The sequence below is a fragment of the Lingula anatina genome, chromosome 4 (assembly GCF_051362555.1).
Source record: "Lingula anatina isolate TDL-2025a chromosome 4, LinAna3.0, whole genome shotgun sequence".
NCBI classification, from domain to species: domain Eukaryota; kingdom Metazoa; phylum Brachiopoda; class Lingulata; order Lingulida; family Lingulidae; genus Lingula; species Lingula anatina.
In genome coordinates, this window is record NC_141770.1 from 19932439 (window position 1) to 19955998 (window position 23560).

Genomic DNA, 23560 nt, shown 5'->3' on the forward strand with positions numbered 1-23560 from the left:
TTACCAACTGAAATATCTACATTGATAAGACATGTTTATTTTTAGAATAAGTTGTTTATACAGTACATAGTTCCTGGACAATTCAGTAACCTGCTGTTCAACAGCAAAAAATTATTTCACTTGATCATAATTACATAACACTGACAAACTGATGGAGAAAATTCTCTCAAAACACACATACTATGTAATGATGATGCTGTATTAGGATAAAACAAATGTACTTACACTCTTAATTGGTAAAGGTAAATAATGAACTAATCTTAAATTGATAAAAATTGACTGACAGACGGCAAATAAAAATGAATCTTACATACATTGTTTCATTTACAAATAAGCATTACTTGCAACTTTATGAGAATAAATATTTTAAATTATTGTAGGGAAAATGCATTGGATTTTCCTCCAAGTATCATCTGTCACCTGAAACTGCTAAAAATGTTTTTGCACAATTAGACCAAATGATATTTTCTTTAAATGACAAGCGGGTAGAAGGCCAGCTTCCACAGATATCCTGCTCTTGCATTGAATATTATTTTCATACAATATCAGCAGACAACACGTGTTGCATCTTATCTCCTTCCAGTTGAGATAAGATAAAAGTTACTTTTTGTATGTACAGTATATTTTTGTATGGCACCCCTTCATATTCTGGACGGTTCTGGGTATTAGAAATGGCATATGGGTCACATTGCCAGACATAAACAAATAGTTTTTTTTTTCTTTTAAATCCCATGTGTCACCTTCCTTCACACAAGCCTGGTAAAATGCTGGCTCTTTTTAGTATAATCTGGACAAATTTAGGCAGTATAAAATTTGAACATATCCAAATACATTGTAGCCAGTTTTCTGAAGTTTACTGACAATATTATTTAACTGGCACTGCAGTGGGCAGCTATGGAAAAGCCACACCATATAAGTCATGGCCAGGCTCATTGAAACATTTGTAAGAGCAAAGCAAAGTCCTCACTGGAATTCTGCCACTTAGGGTCTTCACCATACCAATCTCCTATAATTAATCAAAAATACATTTTTAAGTCCAAATCCTAAATCATTTTTTTTTTCAATTCATAAAATGTTATGTTTACGAGTTTGTTTATGACATTATTTTCAAATAATAAACATGTGCCTAACATACAATTACAGGTTTTAGTATTTGTTTCTTCTGTTCTTCTGAGACAGAATAATAAACATCAATCAAAAGTATTGGAATTCTATTCTGACTGGTTTTACAGTTTGCCAGAACAATGCACAATATCTGAATTCTTTTTTTTTTTTCTTTAAAGTGTATAATTAATCCAGGCCCAGCTTAGCAATGGGTGAAAAATGAGCTCATCATCATTCTACATCAAGTCTAAGTTGGCATGTAGTATGAATATCTTCTAATTAGATACCAACCTTGCTGTCCACAAACTTGACACATTCCAGCCATGTGTTGAGGAAAGCATTGCCACATACTCCACACTTGCTGGACTGGGAAAGCATCTCCTTCAGCTCTGGATAGTGCTCTATAGACTTCCTGGTATAAGACCACCTGTCCTTTAACTCATGCATTACTTGCCTGGCACACATTTCCTGAAATAATCCAACAATACATTGGTATATATATCATCATGCTCATACATATATATGATAATACTGTATCTTGTTGTCATCATTTATTTATTTATTCATCTATTCATTTATTTACTTTAGTTATTTATAAATTAAATTGTCTTATATTTATTTGTTTATTTTTGCACACATGCCAAGGCATGCACACTAAGCAAATACATCCACATGCACACACCAGACACTACAATCGAGCACAGCACAAACATGCACATACACACACACGCACGCATGCATACACACCCACATTCACACCTATGCATGCACACACACACACACACACACACACACACACACACACACGTAACACACATATGTCACCTTAAGTGTAAGTACTTCTTCCTCCTGCACAGAATGGACAGGTAGGTTTTGGAGCAGAGGGTTTGCTTCACAGTACAACTCTCTCAGGGGAAGCTTGGCCAACTCTGTCGGAAATATCCTGAGTTCATTTGCCGCAACATCTAGAGTACTCAACTTGAAACATTTCCCCAAACTCTGAAACAGTAATAAAATAGTTAAGATGAAGTGTTATCTTTCTTTAAAATACTTTTTTCCACAATTTTTGGTAACATATCAATTATTATTATTGTTTGAATTTTATGAGCAATTACCCACCTCTGGTAGTTCTCTCAGTCTGTTCTTTTGTAGGTGTAATTTCTCTAGGTTGATCAAGTATCCAAATTCTAATGGCAGACTAGTCAGCCTGTTATTGGCCAAATGCAACTCTTTTAGTTTGGTCAGGGCACATATTTCAAATGGAAGCTCCTCAAGCAAGTTGTTGTCTAGGCTTAAATTCTGCAAACTGGTTAGCCTGAAATGAAACAGACATGTCAGTAAAATCGTTCTCCACAGTTCTTGGTAATTAAAAAGATCTTACATTTTGGTAGAAGAGGCATATATAAGAGTTTAAATGTCTAAAAAACTAAACTGTGTTGTTTTGGTTAATGGTTTTTGTAGAATAAAACTCCAAATCATTGAAAAATCACATGCCTAAAGATGAGGCAATTTATTTTTTCAAAGTTTAAACCAACTAAAATATTTACTACTTTTTGTTAAAATCTGTTGGAAAAAAACGTACCTACAAATTTCAGTGGGCAAAAATGTTAATTGATTGCTGTTTAGATTTAACAACACCAACTGTCTAAGATTGCCTGAAATCATAAAAACAAAAGGATTAATATGCAGCTTTATGAAATTCATTCAAATTCTTAACAATTTCAAACATAGCTACTTGACTTTTTTTCTTTTCATATTACTATATTAAGCCAAAATTAATTGACATGGCATTCAAACAGGTAACACTGTAATTCATGGATTTTTGTGCAAACAGAAAAACCAAAGAACAAAGAAATCCAGAATGTTTGAAGAAATGGAAAATGTTCAAAATCAGAAAACCCCAAGAATGATTCCCATTATGTTTCTCACTGAATTTTTTTAAAATGCTAAAAACTCGTACTCACTTATTACTACTGGTGACAGCTCTTTTATCCTGTTGTTAAATGCATGCAGGACAGTCAGGTTGATTAGATGCTGAAGAGCCTGAGGTAAACTGTCCAGTTCATTATTGCCAATATTTAATATTTCAAGCTGAAACAAAACAGAGAACATGTAACTATCACAAAAATAAAAATAACTGATAGTTTTAATTGATTAAAATGTTGGCAAGGTTAAAGCTGCTGTCACAATGAAGAAGGCAACACAGCATCTAGAAAAGTGACAATTGGGCCTTTTGTTAAATATCACAAATTAAACAAAAAATAGATGCCTACTGAAGAAAACAGAAAGACTGACATTAAGTCTGGCTTTGTCTTAGCACAGGAGGAAAGATTCACCTTGAACCGTGTACTCACGGCAGCATATATATACATGTATTTAAAAAGTGTATATACAGCAGTTGAGCCAAGGTGGAGTGAAGGTCCAGGTTGGTTAGATTTTCGTGGTGTTTTTAAAAATTTCCTGAGTATAAGGCCTTAATAACCATTGGCTGTTGGAGTTAAGTGGGGAAAAAAGATCTTGACTTGAGACTTGAACCGATACCAAGAAGTGTTTAGAGTTACCTGAATCCCTTTAAGGCCTTATTTTGCCACTTACCGCAATAAGGCGTCACAGACATCACATTTAGACCTTTACTAAAACCTGAAGAGTAAACTGAAGTCTCAAGGCTTCTTAAAAGAAGGATAAAGCAGAATCCAGTAAAGCTTTGAATGCTGGTTGATAGAAGCACATTCATTACTTACTTGCACTAAACTACCAAACTCCTTTGGAAGATCTTTCAGTTTGTTGTTTTTCAATTGCACCTGAAGTACAGTACATAGTTTTCCAATAATTTTTGGAACTTTGTCGAGCTTTTTGTTGCTTAAATTAAGTAGTTTTGGCTCGCCTTTTAAAGCTCGTAAGAGCAGCGTGTCCGCCATGTTTTGGTTGCTACTGTTTACTGCGGAGCTGTATAATTACGTTATAGTTTCGAATTTTTTCATCATTACAGTTAGTTGTCTTTACAAGCCATGTGTGACCATCATACGAAAAATTATGACTTTTTTGTAATAATTGTTTTCAAATTTTAGTTATTATTCAAAATACTCATGTTTATGGAATTGTAAGCATTCAAAACTGCATACCTAATGCACGCTATATTTTAATGGCTGCCCCCACTCAGAATCGCATTCGAAACGTTTACAGGTAAATAAATCCCGACTGAAGTTGTGATCATTGGAAGTGCTTGTATTTTTGGTATTTTATGAACCCGTGGAGTATCTCTGCATTTTCTATAGATAAACATAATGACATAATTTAATCCAAGTACGCCTCGGTTGTAACTTCGTTGTTTTGACCGAATCTGAACGACAAACTTCTCACAGTTAAGAAGGTAAAATTGCCATTTTTGTGTCTGGCATTATTCGTTTTCATTCTTGATAAAAAAATAATTCAAAATGCCGAAAATTAAATACGATCACGATGATGAAGATGGGTCAGTTCATCGGCTGGAAGGATCGGACTTAAACCAACAAGGTGGACTGATAATCATGAAAAAAGGTCCCTCTGCCGATTCTGGAGAAAAGCATTCATTTAAACCACCACTCATCAAAGGATCTTTGCTCGGCCTTGACAGACTAGCTGCCGATAAGAGGAAAACAAGAGACGAAGAAGAGGAAGGTGGTTACAAACGTTCTAAAGTTACATCTTATAAAAATGATGAAGATAATGATGAAGACATAGAGGAGGAGGATGCTGGTAGAGGGAGCCATAAGCCTCCCAAAGACAGGTTAGACCCTAACCTTTTTTACATCAAATTTTGTTTCTTAAGCATTTCATTTTTTACACACTATTTTCAGAACCTGACTATTTAATAGCACGTCTATGTGTACTAGTAGTATTATGAAAGATAATTACGAAAACAGAGAGATCTGTGATCTTTTAGCAAAACAATATAAACATTAGTCTAGGTCTTGTTTACAAACATTTGTCATATTTTCTTATGTATGCCGTGCAGTAACATGAGTTTTATCAATCGATGCACTGTGTCACCTTGAACACAATGTCAAGCCAGTATACTAATGCATAACTTCTATAATACTTCGCACTTGGTTACAGACATTATCGCCCAGCCAGAATGGAGACACCATCTCATCCTGGAGGAGTCAATGAAGAAGTAAGGTCAAAAATTCAACACAGACACAAGGAGAGGGAGCGTGGAGTGTACGCCTCATCCAAAGATAAAGAAAAAAGGAGAGACAAAGACAGAGGTTACTTTTCAATTTGTTTTATTTCAAAATTTTAAATATAGTCTATTTTAATTCACCATTGTTATCTGCAAGGTGATATCATTTTTGTAAGTACTGTAACGTGGTCATTCACTCTTACCACACAGATATTATTATGAACTTCCTAATAATAAATTTTATGATTAAATTTTATATGCACAGTATAGTTTTAACGGAGTTCTTCATTTATACAATTCATGGCCATGTGGGTAATTTGAATGATAAATTCTACCACAAAGTATTTTTATGTACAGACACAGATGTGTCTGTACATATAGCCATCATCTGCGTCTGTCGTCGCTGTCGTCGTCGCCGTGCACTTTTACCGATAACACGATAAGTGAAAAACTGTTTTTCGTTTTGGCTTGAAACTTACAGAACTGATGAATATTCATAATACGCCGGTCAATTTCGAAAATCAGCATGATCGGGTCACTTTAAGGGAATTTATGCTGTTTTTTCACTTTTTTCAGCAAATATGCAGCACCGATAACACGATAAGTGGAAAACCATTTTACCTTTTGGCTTGAAACTTACAGAACTGATGAATATTCATAATACGCCGGTCAAGTTCGAAAATCCGCATGATCGGGTCACTTTTAGGGAATTTATGTTGTTTTTTCACTTTTTTCAGCATATATGCAGCACCGATAACACGATAAGTGGAAAACCATTTTACCTTTTGGCTTGAAACTTACAGAACTGATGAATATTCATAATACGCAGGTCAAGTTCGAAAATCAGCATGATTGGATCATTGTTAGGGAATTTATGCTGTTTTTTCACTTTTTTCAGCATATATGCAGCACCAATAACACAATAAGTGGAAAACTGTTTTTTCTTTTGGCTTGAAACTTACAGAACTAATGAATATTCATAATACGCAGGACAAGTTTGAAAATCAGCATGGTCGGGCAATTTTTATGGAAGTTATCCTGTTTTTTTGTTTTTTTTTTTCAATTTTTCAGCACTTTTATAACACCGATAACATGATAAGTGTAAAAATGTTTTTCCTTTTGGATTGAAATTTACAGAACTGGTGAATATTCATAATACGCAGGTCAAGTTAGAAAATTGGCGTGATTGGACTATTTTTACAAAAGTAATGCTGTTTTTTTTCCTTTATTCAGCATACATGCAACACTGATAACGCATTTTAAGGAAAACCAATCAGCCTTTTGTCTTGCAACTCACAGGAGTGATCAATCTGACCAGTATACAGATCAAGTTTGAAAATAAGCTTGATCAGTTAAGTTTTGATGAAGTTATTAGCCTTTTTGTATATAAGTGGTTTTTCTTCAGATTTAATTCTTAAGCATGTTAACAGTCTCATTACGGAACTAATTAGATATGTAAAAGTGTTGTTTTAACATTTTCTGCTTCTTAACAATATTGTTAGTTGATTATATAAAAATGACGGTAAACCTATTATCGTACATTGTGTAATAAAGTATCAAAAATGGAAAGGAACTCATCATTGCAGTTCGTCACATTCAATCATTCACTATGTTCAGAATCTCCAAATGGAGCAAATTGGACATTATAAATTGTTCTATTGATATTTTTCCTATGTCAACAATTTTCCTAGTTGATCATTTAAAAATGACAGTAAATTTATTATTGTTTTATATAAAAAAGGTGTTGAAAATGGAAAGAAAATCATTTCAGTACAGTTATCTCTTGTTAACATTTTGGCATTTTGAAAGTGTGACTCTGAACTTCCATGTCCTTGGAGACCTTTCCATATCACATTTTCTGAATATCCATGATACTTTTATTTTTTTATAAAAAAATTGATGGTTTATTGCTGTTAAGTATTATGTTATATTGCATAAAAGTTGAAGAAAACCCTGTTTTGGACACTGCTGCCAGGATAGCGATTAAGGGAAAACCATGTTACTTATGATAATCAACCTTACTGAAAAGACTGAAGTGCAGCTTGTGTTGGAAAACCATTGTAATTGTTTTCTGTTTTGAAAGCAATGCAGTAGAGTGCTATTTGGTGCAATAAATGTATATGGATAGTAGGCAATCAATTCAGGGTTATAAAGTAATTTGCTTAATTAATTTTCAAGTGGCTTTTAAATGAGATTACATAAACACACATTGAGATTTCATTGTAAAGTCCCATAGGTTTAGCTCTCTTAACTGTGTCACATAATTAGGAATCGATGATTATTATGCAGGTAAATGTTATTTAAAATTGAAAATAAGTTTACAAAAGAAAAATTTTGTGTAACGCTTACATTAATGCTAAAGATGAATAACAGTGCCTTATTATTCTCAAACTCAATAGGGTTATTCATATCATGTTAGTAATTGTACAGCTAGATTAAAAGTTTGAATAGCAGCTTTATTGGTATTTTTTGTTATGTTTTATTTTACATTTTCTTTTAATTTTTTTTCAAACACTAGCATCTTCAAGATGACACTTTCAACTGTCATCCACCAGAAGCGCTGTGTATTTTGTTTTTCCACATTAGCAGTTGTGTTGGTTTTTATGTCTTTAAACATTGTGTTGTACAATATTATTTTATGCACTGTCATCATTTTTCACATATTGGGATTTTCATTATGTGAATTTGAACTCTCACTTAACATATTGGGATTTTCATTATGTGAATTTGAACTCTCACTTATGGTCCTGAAACTGTAATCTTATTGACCATGTTATTCTGTTGTATATATTTTTGAAATTTTTATCTTTTACCTACTGGCATTTTAAGTGTGGGACTTATAACTCCCAAGGGTATGTAACAGTTCACTTTTATTGATACTACCTGTTGTGCAATATTTGCAACTTGACTTTGCAGTTAAAGGGATAATAACTGTTCATTTTTGGCAAATAATTAATTTTTTTTTCTAAAAAAGTTTTTTTTTTTGTTATAATCTCTTAAGAAATAAGCATAGCCACCTATGTAGGTCACATGGTCTGATGACAAGTTCAGATATCAGAATAATAGCTATAATATCATGGTTATGCAGCTAGACTGAATGGCAGCTTTAGTGGGATATTTTTGTAATTTTTTCTTTAATTTTTAATTTTTCAAACTGGCATTTTCAAGATGTGACTTATCACTCCCATCCACCAGGATCCCTGTACTGTTACTTGTAACATTTTCTGTATTTTTAAACATATATATATATGTATATATATATATATATGTAAGTGGCTTAGCTGTCTGTCACGCCTACTGAAACTGGCATGCCAGAATCCTAAGCTGCTTAAGCTGAAAGCAATTTAGTGAGAAACCCCTTGGAGTTGGTTTGATCCTGTTAGATTGATCTAGGTATGGGAATTCGGTCTAATGCTTGTTACACATTTTACCTTCATCCTAATCCACTGTTATGCAGAATTAGAATTTGATGTTGGCTATGCAGTTACAGTAAGCATAATACATTAGTGCATCAAAATTGACAGTATCCTTTTTCCTGCGTTTTTATTTTCTGGTTTTTGTCTGTACATTTGACAGCTTTGCTGCCTTGTTATAATGATGACATTGTGCAGCAATCAGAACAAGTGGAAACTGATGATCAGATATTGATATAAGGTTTTTTCTCTATTTTCAAGATCGTAAGAGGGACCATGATCGCAGGTACGATAAAGAGAGATCAGAAAGAGGCCACAGGAGTGAGAGGAGCCAGAGAAGCGAGAGAGAGTGGGAAGAGACGCCATCTAGAAGTCGAGATGAACCTCCTACTCCAGCCAGATACAAACCTAAGGGTATTTCTACAGTTAGATTTAATGTTTATTAGAAATTTAAAATGTGTCATAAGTCTATCCTTAATTTACCTCGATATGTTTGCATTTAGGTTGTTGAGTGGAAATTGTAATTGAAACTGTCCCAGTGGCTTCTCTTCTATATACATAACATGCTTTTTGCATCTGTAGAGTTTTTTTTTTACTTCTTGGTCTTCTAAGTTCTATAATAAGGCAGAAAAGCAATTGTGTGTCATCTTTACAACTACTGTTGAAGGAAAAGGGGTGGCAAAATGTTTTAGAGATAAAATACTGCAGAATGGTTAGAAATTTGTTCATAATAGTTAACTGTAGAACATTTTATTTGACCAAATTATTATATGCTTACCATTTTTACCTAGCATGTACTTTGCTAGAATGAGCTCATACGGGTGTTTTTATTTCTTAGATACTCCCTCAGGATCAAGCTGGGATGATGATGACATCACTCCACCTCAGAAGTCTGTGTGGGATGTCCCTACACCATATAGGTCAGAACGCAGAGGTGACCGTGACAGGAGTGACAGAAGTGACCGGAGTGATAGGAGTGACAGAAGTGACAGGAGTCACAGAAGTCAAAGATCGTCCAGGGATGGGAGAAAACATGACAGAAAGTAAGTAGGAAACTTAAATACACAAAAGACATTTATCATGACTTATTTTATGTGTCGGTAATGCACATTTGGATATTTATTTTGTATTACACATATCATATTTTCTTTCATGTTTGGGAAATGAAGTAAATTTCTTGTTGCAGAAATTTGCAAATGATTTCTAAAGTGCTGTAATAGAACCTAGTCAAGCCTTGAGTTTTAATCTCAGTATGAATGAATTGGTCATCCTTTGAGGATAGCTGGACTATTTCAGGTGTTAGATAACTGAAGTCTTGTGAATATGACTGTGTGAACCTAATTCTGACTGTTAAAATGTCCAAGGTCTAGGAAGAAGACTGATGACACCCCGCTTCCCACGCCTTCTTACAAGTACAATGACTGGATGGATGACAGGAAAAAGATTCGTTACACACCCAGGGAGAGAGATGACAGAGATGGTGAGATCATTGGGTTTTTATTTGCAGACAATCAGTTGCTGTGTTTTTAAAGTGATGTTGAGTGTGGAAATAAAAAACAAAATGATCCTATGAATGTATTCTGCATCATCAAGGACAGTTTCAAGATAAACAAATTAGATTGGGCAGTTGAATGCTTTCAGATTTTTTTCCCCCAAAAATACTTTTAAGGTAAATATAAGGTGTAAAACTTTAAACATTGAATAAGTCAGACCTGCAAGACTAATTCAAAAATAAGTAAATGTAGTGCATAGAAATTGAACAGTTGAAAAATTTCATCATTATGAGTAACACCACTACACAGACCAACTTTCATCAGAATGAAGTAAATCCAGATTTATTTTTCAGTGTAATAATTTGATAGATAATTGTTATTAGACTGTGAATGACTGTTAACATATTTTAATTTGTATTCTAAGAGGAGGGCTGGAGGAAAGACTTGACTGATGAAGAACGCTTGGAAATGGAGGAGGAGCAGAAGCGTTTAGATCGTGAGTGGTACATGCAAGATGAAGGTTATGATGAGTCCCATAATCCATTCTCTGGCATGTCAGCCGAGTATACCAAGAAAAAAGAACAGGAAGTTGAGAAGAAAAAGGTCAAGAGGATGTCTGAGAAACAGAGGCAGATAAATAAGGTCAGGAACTTTAGTTATTTTTTTTTTATTTAATTTTTTTTTCTATTTTAATTTATATTTTTGTCAGGGGCTTTTTAAGCAGTATTTTATCAGCACTGAAACATTAGTTAATACCTACGGAATACTGTATACATGTATACATTTTGGTAAAGATAAGGTTATAATTTGTTGTTTGATGATAACCATTATATCTGTCAAAATCACTGTTTACTTACAATGTTTTTTTTTTTTTTTTGGCTTTGTATTCTGAATGTTATGTAAAGTCAACTGAACAAATTCATTTGGATTTTATATATGAATTATTTTATGTCCAGGATCTACTTGTTTGTTTATTTTTTAATTCTATTTCCTTGTTCTCCAGGACATAGAGATGTGGGAAACCAACAGAATGCTGAGAAGTGGAGTTATCCAGAAAGTGAATTTTGATGAAGACTTCGAGGAGGACAATGAAGCTCGTGTTCACATCCTGGTCCACAACATTGTCCCCCCATTTCTGGATGGCAGAATGGTGTTCACAAAGCAACCAGAGCCTGTGATACCCATCAAGGTAATAGACCCCTCCTTCCCTCTTCCCCCCTTTTCAAATGCACATTTCTCATGATTGCAGTCTCATCTGAATTAGGAAAGGTGTAAAATCACAGGTTAACGATACTGTAGGCTTTACTCTAAGCTCCAAAGAGATTGTGTCTTAACTAAAAAAGAAAACCAAGCTCATGCCTTAAGACCGTTAAGACCGTTCTATTTTAAACCAAATCTCAAGCACATTCAAGGTGTGTAACCATAAAACATATGAAAGTTAAAAACATTTGCAAAGGATTCACGACCATATTAAGTTCAACTGAAAAAATCCAAACTGAACATCACCAGATGAACTGATCACTAATTGACCTCATTTCCCTAAAATTTGATAAATTCATACATCTACTTTCTGTCATATTTATCATTATTTATATTGTATGTAACTGTTAATTTTATATTTTTCTTTCTATTTATCTTAGGACCCTACATCAGACATGGCCCAGGTGGCCAGAAAAGGCTGCCATGTTGTCCGCCACCACAGAGAGGAGAAAGAGAAGAAGAAAGCTCAGCAAAAACACTGGGAGCTGGCAGGGACCAGGATGGGGGACATTATGGGGGTCAAAAAGAAAGAGGAAGAGGTAAAGGACTGTTCCCATAAACCCGTCATACTAGCTGGACTGATCTAACTCTGTGGGAATTCTCACTAAACTGCTTTTAGTGCAAGTAACTGAAATGTCTGCCACACCTACTCAAGCTGCTAGGGGGTAATTAACGATAGTCAGTTATGCCCTAGTTACTCAAGGGAACTCAGTTTAGCAAGAATCCCCACAGAGTAAGATCGATCCACCTAGTACGATGGGTTTATGGGAATGCAGTTAAAGACTAGAACTATGTTACAAAGTTTGATTTGTTAATTATTAATTATTGTATGTATGAATTGTGTTTAATACAGGGGAGCAAGGAGAATGATCCTGCGAAATATTCACATGAGAGGTTAATTATTTGTTGCAGTCTCTCATGATTGATGGTTTGAAAAAAAGCATGAAATACTAAAAATGATTTATTCTTTAACATTAAGATTTGAAGCATTCTTTAAATGTTTTTTAGGTTTGTGATTGATTTTGTCAAGTTTTTTTTTTAGGATAAAGATATAGATGAAGAGGGGAACTTGGACTGGAAGAAGAATCAAAAATTTTCTGACCACATGGGAGATTCCTCCCAGGCAGTTAGTGAATTTGCTAAAAAGAAAAATATTCGACAACAAAGGCAGTACCTTCCTATATATGCTGTTAGGAATGAGGTAAATAAATCATTGGATTGCTTATTGGAGTATCAATTTTTGTATGATTTCATATATCAGTTTTGTTTCATACATTACGTGACTAATTAATGTTTCTTATAAATAAACTTTAGTGGTAGATGTAGTTTAAGAAACTGCAAAATGTTTACAGATTTAAAAGTTTTAGAAATAACTATTTTAGCAAGCCTTATTATTTTTACTAATGTTATGTTTCATTTGCAAGAATAGGTAATTTAGCCAGGTATTATATTCTCCAATGTAACTGCTATGGAAAGTAAAAAATCAGTCATTCCCTCGGTTAGCTCTCTTAAACCAAATAACTACAAAAAATGAAAAGCGTAACACAGGAGAAAATCTTGCTCCAAACTTAAAAGACTAGGCTGTAGCTTGTAGCTTACCTTATCAATATTTCAATTTTCAGCTGCTGAATATCATCAGGGATAACAGTATAGTAGTGATAGTGGGTGAGACTGGCTCGGGTAAAACTACACAGCTGACGCAGGTGAGTGTGACTGGGATGGGAATTGAGTGGGACAGGATGGGAATTGAGTGGGACAGGATGGGAATTGAGTGGGACAGGATGGGAATTGAGTGGGACAGGATGGGAATTGAGTGGGACAGGGATGGGAATTTGAAATAAAAAAAAGCAGTAAAGAAAGGTGCTAGATTTTGTATGAAGTGTTCAGAACTGGCAAAGAGGAGTTTTCCTCTATGTTTAGAATTTATTCTTGTATCCTTGACAAAAAGTCAACATCAACTTTGCTGACTTAGATGTTCAACTCAAGATTTATGTGTTAGTTGTTGAAAAAGTATTGATATAAATAGTTTTAAACTATTTTCAATCAGTTTCTGAGAGGTACTTCATTTAATTGCTAAGTATATTTACCTGTTTATTTGAGTTCCCCAGTACACACACACACACACACATGCACGCACACACACATCTTATTTTGTTTATTTAATGTAACTTTAGACATAAACACTAGTATATGATTCCCTTCTTGTTGCAGTATCTTCATGAAGACGGATACACTAAGTTTGGCATGGTGGGCTGCACACAACCTCGTCGAGTGGCGGCCATGTCTGTCGCCAAACGAGTCTCGGAAGAGATGGGGAGTAAGCTCGGGGATGAAGTGGGGTATGCTATTCGATTTGAGGATTGTACCTCGGAGGTAAGGAGCAGGAAATTATGTATACTTTTTTTTTTTGTGAAGTCTGTTGGTTTGAAAGTAACATTTATGTCTCTTTGATCTAAACCGACTTAAATGATATGACATAACAACTAAATGAAAGGACAAACTCCAATATGACGTTCAAAATTTGGCTGATGGCGGCTGCGATATAGTAAAGGTCCCTCTAATAAAAGAAATGCAGTAATTTAGTGATAAACATTGAATAATGTTGAGTAATGATATTTACATAATTCTTATGCCTGAAAAATCTACAGTTAATAATTTTACTTCCAAACGAATAGTGTACTCATTTCAATTTGTGGGGCAAACTTCCCTTTTAGTGTTGAGCATTCAGCAGTATGTCTGGGACGGTGTCATACCTGGGTGATTAGATTTGTCTTTGCTCCCTCTCCTTCTGTATTTCCCTCTTTTAATCCATCTTACTGCTGTGTTAATGTTATGGAAAAGGTGTCAACACCAAAATCTTGATTCTTCTGTCTTTACTTCCTTCAGTCCTCTCAGCTCAAAGTAGCAGTTCTTCAGCTTGGTACAAATGACCTCTCCTTTTGAGATCATATTACTGTTATTGAGAAGATGGCAGAGCTTGTTAACACCATCTTTCAGTATCACTGTTTACCAGAAAATGTCCCATATATAGTGGCTGAGGTGTTGGATATACAGGGGCAAACGGAGGTCATCTTCTCAAATAAATCATTTACATGAATTCAAAGCAATTTTAGGTTATTCAAAGTGCAGGGGCAGACAGAGGCTGTCTTCTGGGTCTTCTGGAAGATGGTCAGAATTTTTTAGGGTTGCATTGATGGACATCTGATTTTTTTCTGTCAGAAGATGGTCAGAAATGAAGGATGGATCAACAAAGATAGCTTGGAATACTGTCAGAAAATATCTCTGGATCCACCCCTGATGAAAGCTCTCTCAGATATAAAAGCTTTCAGATTCTGTGTAGAAAGTGAATTGTTTATACTATGATGATGAGGTCAGTGATATTCTAATATACATCTGTTTAACTGTATGTTATTTATTTTATTTTATTGGTAACTTATTATTGACAATGCTTACAGAAAACAATTATCAAGTACATGACAGATGGTATACTGCTGAGAGAATCACTACGCGAGTCTGACCTAGATAACTACAGTGCAATCATCATGGATGAAGCTCACGAACGGTCGCTAAATACTGATGTCTTGTTTGGTTTACTGAGGGAGGTAAGCAGAGGGTAATCTAACTATTGATTTATTGATTCTTTTATACATTAATTCATTCATTTTCTTAACTATTGATTCAAATAGTGGAATATTTACATTCTATTCGTTTTGTGAATGCTATCTTGTAAGAAAAAAGGTATTTTAACATTTGATATGATATCAGTAGAGATATACTGGATCTTGTTTATAATATAAATTTACTGTTGGAGAATAACAAAAACAAAATGTTTTCTTAAAAGCTTTCTCATTGTTACACTGATGGTTTTCAATCAGAATCATTTTTTTGCTCAGGTTATTTTTTGTTTTTGTTTTTGTTTATATATCCCAGGTTGTTGCTAGGCGACAGGATCTCAAGTTAATCGTCACCTCAGCCACCATGGATGCCACCAAATTCTCCACCTTCTTCGGCAACGTCCCGGTGTACATAATACCTGGCAGGACATTCCCTGTGGACATCTTCTTTAGCAAGAATACAGTGGAGGACTACGTGGACGCAGCGGTCAAGCAGGCCTTGCAGGTCCACCTGATGGGTAACCCAGGTAAGACGGGACAAGCTTTTCTATGAAGGGAAAAAGTTAGTTAAACTGAATGTTACTTAGGCTGAAGTTATTAAGTTCTGAGTGTATGAAAATTTGTGTCCTGATTAAGGCTACTCTTTCAAATATGTTATAGTAATTTTTGTCAATGTGCATATGAATATGGCTGTTAGTGAAAAAGAAAACAGCATTATGAAAGAAAAAAATTAACCGACTATGAACTCAGAATATCCCTTTCAAGTTTTAAATAATCTATACTTAAGTACTAAAACTTTAGATGTGATTTTTTCATCTGCATAATCCTATGCTACAGTATTGGTCATTAAGTTTTCTGTTTTGTCCCCTGCAGGTGACATATTGATCTTCATGCCAGGCCAGGAGGACATTGAGGTGACATGTGAACTGCTGGCAGGTAAGGACACCCACTACACCTTGACATTTGGGGACATTTTTATGAAAGTTGATCTGTGTGGTTGTGTTACTCAAAATGATGAGATGTTTAAACTGTTCAATTTAAAAGCGTACCTGAGAGCTTTCATCCCAACGCTTGGGACTTTATTATAGTCATATTAGTAACTTAATTAAATATAAATTTTGTGTAGAAATTGACAGTTTTAAATTTCAACATTATGAACATTTGAGGACAGTTTGTGGGATTTGAGAGAGAAATATTTTAACAAATAATTCCCCCTCCCTTTATGTTACATGTAAAATCCTCTTAGAGTGTGAAAATTCCATCTTGAAATGTAGAAAAATCCTTCCTTTAATTTGGAAAAATCCTTGTAAAAATGTGAAAATATTTCATAAAATATCAAGACTCTTTTAAGAAATATCAAAATATCTTATATTTCAAATATCCTCCATGAAATGTGAAAAATCCTCAATGTAATGTGAACTAAGTTAACTCATGTAATGAGAAAATACCTTTGTAAAATGCATATTGTAGAGCGTCTTGATGAGCTTGATGAGGCGCCCCCATTGGCCATCTTGCCCATCTACTCCCAGCTGCCCAGTGATCTCCAGGCCAAGATCTTCCAGAAGGCCCCAGATGGGATCAGGAAAGCTGTGGTGGCCACCAATATAGCCGAGACCTCCCTCACAGGTAAGAGACACCAAGTGGAAATGATCACAGATCACTAAGACTTGTTGAAATAATAATAATAATTATTATTATTATTATTATTATTATTATTATTATTATTATTATTATTATAGTCTAAAATCCATACAAAATGTTTAGTAGACTTTACAGGAGTAAAATGAACAGAATTGGCATATTTCCTGGTGGTTTAGGTTCTTTTACAATCCCTGTCATGATATATTTTCTGTTTCTATGTTGAAGAAATGGTTCTGATGTTGGTTTAAAATAGGAAGAAGTTAACATTCTTACACATGACTGGCATGCATGCATGCACAAGTGTTTCAACTGAAAATGCAGCTGTGGAAAACAGATTATGTTAAGAATTAAAGGGAGTTGTTTAATATACAATTATTGATACTTTATCTTTTTTTATTTTCATTGTTTTTATTCAGAGATAATGAGAATACTAAACAAAGAAAAAATAAACAAATATACCACATAACACAAAACGGAATATTTTAACAACAATACTATACCAGTAACGATGCTCCACCTGTTTACACTACAACTAAATAGTTCAACTGAGACTTGTATTGTGTTCCAGTGGATGGTATACAGTTTGTGGTAGATGCTGGTTTCTGCAAGCTGAAGGTGTTCAACCCTAAGATTGGTATGGACGCTCTCTCTGTGTTCCCCATTAGTCAGGTGAGAAGATTTTATAGGGTACTGGAAATCTGTTAGCTTGTTCAGACTTAATGTTGCATTTGTGCTATTTTTTTTACCTTATCTCAGAGTAGGTAGCTGTTGCTTTTAAGGTTAGGTGACAAATTGCACAGACTATTTGTTGCTTTTATTTTTAAGGGACTGCTAGATAGATTTATCATTTATTTAAAGAACAGTGGCACATGAACTTTGATGAAAATGAATTTTTATGCCAGTCTTAGTGTTACTAATTATCTTAAAACCAAATGATCAATTTAAAGGAATAAGCTTAAGAACTCTTTCTGTAAGTGAGCAATGCACAGGGTGAGCACTGGATAACAATGTCTGTTGATGTTTTAGGCCAATGCCAACCAGAGGTCAGGGAGAGCAGGAAGAACAGGCCCTGGGTAGGAGAAGAATTTCTCTCTCTCTCTCTCTCTCTCTCTCTCTCTCTCTCTCTCTCACACACACACACACACACACACACACACACATTAGTGCTGCCTACTGAGACCAGAAAAAGATAAAATTTCATATTTTCATTCAAAGTTGCTCTCACAGGATTATAATACTCTTATTAACTCAGTGACCCATGTATTCTATGTGCTTTGGCTGCAACATGAAGTAGCGTTCTTACCTGATCACACAGCACTTGCTTGTACTGTAACCACACAGACACATTCACACCAGGTATAAGTTGGACATTTTTTTTTTGGTACATTTTTCAGCCAGTGCTTCAGGCTGTACACAGAGCGCCAGTACAAGGACGAGCTGCTGGTGACTACAGTGCCAGAGATCCAGAGAACCAACCTGGCCAACGTGGTGCTCCTCCTCAAGTCCCTGGGGGTGCAGAATCTCCTTCAGTTCCACTTCATGGATCCACCTCCACAGGTAATTTTTAAGACACCAACCAGCATATAAAGTAACTGCAAGAAAATTTCAGCAACTTAAAACATAATATAACATGACACATTAAATACCACACAGGTAATTAAGACACCAACATATAAAGTAACTGCAAGAAAATGTCAGCAAGTTCTTAGCCAAGGAACCTGACTTAAGTTGTTTTGTGAAACACCTTGCAGGATAACATCCTGAACTCCATGTACCAGCTGTGGGTTCTGGGAGCTCTGGACAACACAGGTTCCCTGACATCCCTGGGAAGACAGATGGTGGAGTTCCCTCTGGACCCTGCGCTGTCCAAGATGTTGATTGTCTCCTGTGATATGGGCTGCAGTGCAGATATACTGGTGTGTAGAAAGAGATGGTATAATTTACAGATTTCTACTAGTTTATTTATTTCAGTGTGTATGCGTGTGTAATAATTTAGAGATATCTACTTCATTTATTGCAGTGTGTGTGCACAAGCACATGGGCATTTTTAAAGATTTTTCGGCCTTTGCTTTGCTCCAAAAATTTACTTTTGAAACAAACTTGGCTTACTTTTCATGAGTTTTGAATTTGTTTAGCTGTAAGATTTGTCTATTATGATTAACAAAAAAAATATATTAAAATATTTTAATGGTGTGTTGTTTTTAGAATTTGCCAAATTGTGTTTAGTGTGAACTTACGTTACCGTGAAGGCTGTAGAGCTTGAAAATGCATCATAAGAAAATTGGAAGAGAGGAATATGACTGGTATAGGACTTATCGTTTTCCTTAAACAGTATAATTCTTTTTTTTTTTTTAATTTTGATTTCTAACATAAGAAATTTACTTAAATTTCTGAATCATTTATTAAAAGGTAAACTGTTTTCTTCTTTCAGATCATAGTGTCTATGTTATCTGTCCCGGCCATTTTCTTCAGACCAAAAGGAAGGGAAGAAGACTCGGATTCTGCCAGAGAAAAGTTTCAGGTTCCAGAGAGTGACCATTTGACCTTTCTCAATGTTTATCTACAGTGGAAGAGAAATAAGTATGAATTTGGTTCTGTTGTATAGAAAGTGAGACAAAGAGATATGAAAAGGGAGAGAGAAGAGGGAAATGCATGCATGAGAGAGAGAGAGAGAGAGAGAGAGAGAGAGAGAGAGAGAGAGAACAGGAGGGTTGTTGTAGTAATGGATAGAGGAGACTTTCAAAGGCTTTTGTTACATTTTATGATAAAATACTTAGATAAATGTAGGCAGTTCTATGTTGTTTCCATGAATGGCAGAGTCACATTCCTTTGTTTCACATTTCAGCTATTCCTCCAGCTGGTGTCAAGAACATTTTGTCCATGTCAAGGCAATGAGGAAGGTAAGATGATACCAGAAAGACTGGTTTTTATCTGTGGTTTAGCCATATAATATCTTCTAACATGTGTATGTGTACTGATAAACCTGTTAATATTGTGTGTAAACTGATACATGAAACATTATTTAAATGGTTCATCAAAAATATGGGATGTGAGTATTTGAAAATTAAAGTGGCAATATCATTTGCTTGTAGGCCAATTCCTATTTAACATCGCAATGGTTGCATATAGAAACAGATTAACTTTAAGATAAAACTAGAGATAATCTTACCTCATCCCCAATTATGGGGTCTGAAAATTGCACAATACAAGCACAGTACTGACAGAAGAAAATCTATGTTTTAATTGCTATGTTTTAGGTTCGTGAAGTGCGTCAACAGCTGAAGGAGATAATGGACCAGCAGAAGATGGACTTTGTGTCCTGTGGCCAGGAGTGGGATATCATCAGGAAGTGTATCTGTTCATCTTACTTCCACCAGGCAGCCAGGATGAAGGTATAGTGCCAGAGTTAAAATATTAATATTGTAATGAGTGGGATATCATCAGGAAGTGTATCTGTTCATCTTACTTCCACCAGGCAGCAAGGATGAAGGTATAGTACTAGAGTTAAAATATTAATATTGTAATGAGTGGGATATCATCAGGAAGTGTATCTGTTCATCTTACTTCCACCAGGCAGCCAGGATGAAGGTATAGTACCAGAGTTAAAATATTAATATTGTAATGAGTGGGATATCATCAGGAAGTGTATATCTGTTCATCCTACTTCCACCAGGCAGCAAGGATGAAGGTATAGTACTAGAGTTAAAATATTAATATTGTAATGAGTGGGATATCATCAGGAAGTGTATCTGTTCATCCTACTTCCACCAGGCAGCAAGGATGAAGGTATAGTACCAGAGTTAAAATATTAATATTGTAATGAGTGGGATATCATCAGGAAGTGTATCTGTTCATCCTACTTCCACCAGGCAGCAAGGATGAAGGTAAAGTGCCAGAGTTAAAACATTGGTATTGTCATGTGGTTGTTGAACAGCCAAAAACTGTGTATCAAATTTTTAGTTTTTTAATAAAAAATAAAACAATAAAGTGATGTAATTTTATGTGAATTTTGATGTGATTTTCTTAGTTTGACATTCTTCAATGTTTTACATGATTCTTCACCAATGAATATTAGCACAAATATAGAATGTTAATTATTTTGTAATGTTCAGAAATGTGTTTAAACTTTGTATTGTCACTTGTAGGGTCTTGGTGAATATGTCAACATGAGGACAGGGATGCCCTGTCACTTACACCCCACCAGTGCACTGTTTGGCATGGGTTATACTCCAGACTACATAGTCTACCATGAACTGATCATGACATCCAAGGTAAGATCACATTTTTGTGCCATGAACTGATCATGGATTATGAAGTCATCATGACATCAAAGGTAGTCACATTTCTATACCATGAATTGATCATGAGGTCTGAAGTAAGGTCACATTTTTCTACCATGAACTGATCATGACGTCCAAGTTAAGGTCACATTTTTTATACCATCAATTTATCATGCTGTCCAAGGCAAGACAATGTTTATTGCTCCATAAACTGATTATGACATTTTAGGTTTAGTCACTTTTATTTATTCTTTAACTTCTGTTTAATTATTTTGATAAGAAATGCAAGTGGCAGAAGTAATTTAGGGTCTACTGCACTTGTAATTTGAGGTTTTTATGCCCACGTTGAACTGTAAAATATGTGAACATTACAGTTTCACATAACTTAATTCCCTTATTCTAGGAATACATGCAGTGTGTGACTGCTGTGGATGGACACTGGCTAGCTGAACTGGGACCAATGTTTTATAGTGTCAAAGAATCATCTAAGACAAGAAATGTAAGTAAAATATGACATATCTGGGTTGTAAATGGCTAAAAAACATTAACATCATTTTAGTACGGGTAAAGCACCTGTGCTGTTTAAATTCTGCTTTTCGTCTCTCTCTCTCTCTTTCTCTCTTTCTCAAGCGGAGTAGATTAATATTTGGTGATGAGGATATTATAATAGATTTTGATATCATTTATATTATGTTTCCCCAAAAATCATTATTGTCTCCACATTTTACTTTACAATAAATATAACATATATATATATATATTTATTTATTTATTTGCAAACATTTAATTGATTATTTTAATTGAGATTTACCCTTTTTTTAATCAAGTTTTGAACCTATATCTCATTGAGTTTCCACAACCTCTGATTTCAAAGAAAAAAATTTATTGACACAAGACATCAGTGAGCACAGAGATTTTCTTCCAATTTATTTCAAGATTCTTCAGTCTTTTTCTTTTCACCAAAACCCTGTCAGAGGATGCTGTATTTTTGCTCTTCCCCCAGGAAAACCGCCAGAAGGAAGCAGCAGACATGACTGCCATGGAGGAAGAGATGAAGAAAGCCGAGGAGCAGATTAAGTTAAGAAAGGAGGAGCAAGAGAAGGCTTTGGTTGATACAAGCAAAAGGTAACACTCTCCGACTCTCATTTCCATATAAGCAGGCTTGTTCATGTAACACTATAAAGAGGCTGAGAGAAGGAGTTTAACTTAAAGCAGAAATGACTCTTCTCACCAAGGTTTAATTTTGAGACCAAAATTCAGGTCTACTTCAGTTCAAGTTGTATCAACAGAAGACCACTCATATAAATGAAGGACAACTTTAACTGTAACAAGGAATGTAAATTCTGAGTTTACATGACACTAAAATGTTTTATTGTGACCATGACAATTTCATGTTGACATGTTTCTTAATTATTGTTTTAGGAACCAAATTGTCACCCCAGGAAGGAAAGAACCAGGTACTCCATTTACCCCCAGAAGACCAAGGTCCAAGATAGGAATTTGAGGTTGTGGACCAGCACCTTGGGGTGGATTTAGATATCTTCAAAGTCATCACCAAATGAAATGTTTTTAAATGAGGGTGGAGTAGAATGGAACAATAAAGTCACTGTGATGGAAGGATTTAGTCAGAAGTTTTTTTTTTTTTTAATCAAAATGACTAGGAATTCTGCTCGTGTTGTGTAAAACAGGTGGTTTGAGTTCTGAGGTGAACCTTTGGAAAAAAAAGCCTTTCTGCCTCCTGTTTGATACAGAATCCTATTAGACAGTTAAAAAAAGAAGACATAGTCAGACAAGTGATTTAGAAGTCCTGTGCAGTAAAAAGAACTTGGTTTGATACTCAAGGCTACTTCAAGTTGTTTGCAGGCAGTGTATATCTTTACACTTAAAATAGAAAAACTTAAGATAAAACAGACTGATTGGACATGATGAATATGCACTTGATTAATGTATATATGTACATATAATGAGTTGAATGTTCTTCTCAAGAGCATGTGTTTTACCATGCTCATTACATTGTTTGCTGGTATTGTAGATGCCCAAAAGGGACTCTTTGTTGCTGTAAAATGCAGGGATGAGATTTTTCTGACTGTCAGCAGATTTTTTTACATTTTGGGAGTTAAAAATATCATTGGCCCAGGCGGACCCCTTGACCTCATGCCAAATTTTCCAACTTTTTCACTAAATGGCAGTCTCATCACTGATAATATTCATTTCTGATTTAAAGACTAGATTAAATGCAACTGGGAAGATAACTTGTACAAATTGAAATTTTGATCATATTATTTTGTATTTGCATTAAATATAAATGATGAATCTTCATTTGCATGGGGTTTTCATTTTAATTTATACGGCCGTATACAGACAAAGGACATCAAATTTTTTACTGAATAAATGTATCAGTTAAATAAAAGCATGAAGTATAATTTATTCTTTGTAAAACGAAGCATGAATGTTAATTAAAATTGGACCATGGAAGTGATACATGGCACCGCTCTCCCTGGTCAATGTGCTGTATCAATTATAATTACATATCAAAAATTTTACAGCTATTCGAACGAACGGAGAAACATCTAAACATCCTGAATCTGCCCCA

At 34.8% G+C, this 23560-nt stretch overlaps 2 protein-coding genes across 2 annotated transcripts; one reads left to right on the forward strand and one right to left on the reverse strand.

Annotated features, from left to right (window-relative positions):
• Window positions 1-4: 4 nt before the first annotated feature.
• On the reverse strand, window positions 5-4038 carry LOC106161135 (uncharacterized). Its single transcript, XM_013537999.2, has 7 exons — window positions 3846-4038; window positions 3069-3195; window positions 2687-2759; window positions 2224-2419; window positions 1930-2103; window positions 1396-1572; window positions 5-1006 (listed from the first exon to the last, which is right to left on the reverse strand). The coding sequence occupies exons 1-7, from the start codon at window positions 4020-4022 to the stop codon at window positions 893-895; spliced, it is 1038 nt and encodes a 345-aa protein (XP_013393453.2). The 5' UTR covers window positions 4023-4038; the 3' UTR covers window positions 5-892.
• Window positions 4039-4232: 194 nt separating this feature from the next.
• LOC106161153 (pre-mRNA-splicing factor ATP-dependent RNA helicase PRP16-like) lies at window positions 4233-23286 on the forward strand. Its single transcript, XM_087010183.1, has 26 exons — window positions 4233-4870; window positions 5200-5351; window positions 8941-9093; window positions 9518-9722; window positions 10044-10159; window positions 10597-10814; window positions 11176-11361; window positions 11813-11971; window positions 12475-12633; window positions 13055-13135; window positions 13644-13805; window positions 14888-15034; window positions 15363-15573; window positions 15920-15982; window positions 16517-16672; window positions 17256-17356; window positions 17714-17760; window positions 18082-18244; window positions 18439-18603; window positions 19119-19267; window positions 19533-19587; window positions 19945-20079; window positions 20833-20958; window positions 21371-21466; window positions 21971-22092; window positions 22390-23286. The coding sequence occupies exons 1-26, from the start codon at window positions 4539-4541 to the stop codon at window positions 22469-22471; spliced, it is 3741 nt and encodes a 1246-aa protein (XP_086866309.1). The 5' UTR covers window positions 4233-4538; the 3' UTR covers window positions 22472-23286.
• Window positions 23287-23560: the final 274 nt, after the last annotated feature.